Raw genomic sequence first — 1,363 nt, 5'->3', positions numbered from 1 at the left:
GAGAAGAGAGAGAAAGAGAGAGAAAAAGAGAGAGAAAAAGAGAGAGAAAAAGAGAGAGGAAAAAGAGAGAGAGAAAGAGAGAGAGAAAGAGAAAGAGAAAGAGAGAAAGAGAAAGAGAGAAAGAGAGAGAAAAAGAGAAAGACACAGCTGTACATGTGCTCCCCTCCCCCATGATGTATATACACACACAGCACCGCTGACAGCTGCACACGTGCTCCCCTCCCCCATGATGTATATACACACACAGCACCGCTGACAGCTGCACACGTGCTCCCCTCCCCCATGATGTATATACACACACAGCACCGCTGAACAGCTGCACACGTGCTCCCCTCCCCCAAGATGTATATATACACACACACATAGCACTGCTGACAGCTGCACACGTGCTCCCCTCCCCCATGGTGTGTGTGTGTGTGTGTGTGTGTGTGTGTGTGTGTGTGTATATACACACACACACACACACACACACACACACACACACACACACACACACACACACACACACACACCACTGCTGACAGTCGCACACATGCTGCCGCTGCTCACCTCTATGGGAGCTCACATCATCGGCCCGAAACTTCAGCCGTTTTCTGTTCCCTTTTCTGGGCATGGCTGCGGCTTGATGCGGGTGGACGTCACACAGACTATAGGACAGGGAAAACCGTTCCGGGCCATGGCTACAGACCACGGGGGAATGAGAGGAGAGGAGGAAAAGAAAGTGAGATCCGCCGGGGTCTTCGGCCATCATGGAACACGTCATGCGGCCCCGTGTAACCGGGAAGTAATTCCCCCGCACCCCCTGTCTTCCGCCCGCCATTACTGTACACAGGGATTGGCACATTGCTCCTAACAAGGCCGGGGACACCTCACTGCGCACGTCACGTGCTCTTACCAGGAGGGGGCGGGTCCATTGGAGGGCGGGGATTCCCTGATACCGACACCCTCAGCGGAGAGCTGGCAGGTGTGGAGGCCGTCAGTGCTCTGCCCGCTGACTGCAGTCACATTAAATAGCAGATTGTTCACGTAGAGCGCCCCCTGTCTCCTGGCTCTGCCATTGCAGCTCAGCCCCATTCAGAAGCCCGTTGCCCCGTATCACACAGATAACACATCAGCACAATGCACTTATCATGTGACCTTAAAGCAGGTTGAAAGCTTGTGGGCATCTTGCTTGGCAGTCCCTGGCACAGGGCGCTACATTACAGGCAGCCGTGGACTCTAGTCACACACCATCCTGCTGCCACCTTTAGTGTCTTTGTTCAGTGCTGTTTTCACTATCAGTGTTTTCATCAGTTTTACCTATATGAAAAAAACCCTAAACTGAGGGGACTTCCTGAGCACCAGGGTATACCCGGCTGGGCCA

The 1,363-nt window shown here is 53.4% G+C and overlaps 1 protein-coding gene across 1 annotated transcript in view; it reads right to left on the bottom strand.

The window, feature by feature from the left end:
* The window catches only part of TMEM183A (transmembrane protein 183A), a 13,938-nt gene extending 13,100 nt beyond the window's left edge, over positions 1 to 838 (bottom strand). Inside the window, exon 1 of the mRNA XM_073667216.1 lies at positions 550 to 838. Coding sequence (XP_073523317.1) covers positions 550 to 820 — 271 coding nt within the window. The 5' untranslated portion in view covers positions 821 to 838. The remainder of the gene's footprint in view (positions 1 to 549) is intronic.
* Between the last annotated feature and the right edge of the window lie 525 nt (positions 839 to 1,363).

The sequence above is a fragment of the Phyllobates terribilis genome, unplaced genomic scaffold (assembly GCF_046119375.1).
Source record: "Phyllobates terribilis strain yellow unplaced genomic scaffold, ASM4611937v1 Scaffold_2__4_contigs__length_985480577, whole genome shotgun sequence".
Classification (NCBI taxonomy): domain Eukaryota; kingdom Metazoa; phylum Chordata; class Amphibia; order Anura; family Dendrobatidae; genus Phyllobates; species Phyllobates terribilis.
This window is presented reverse-complemented; position numbering and strand designations above follow the sequence as displayed.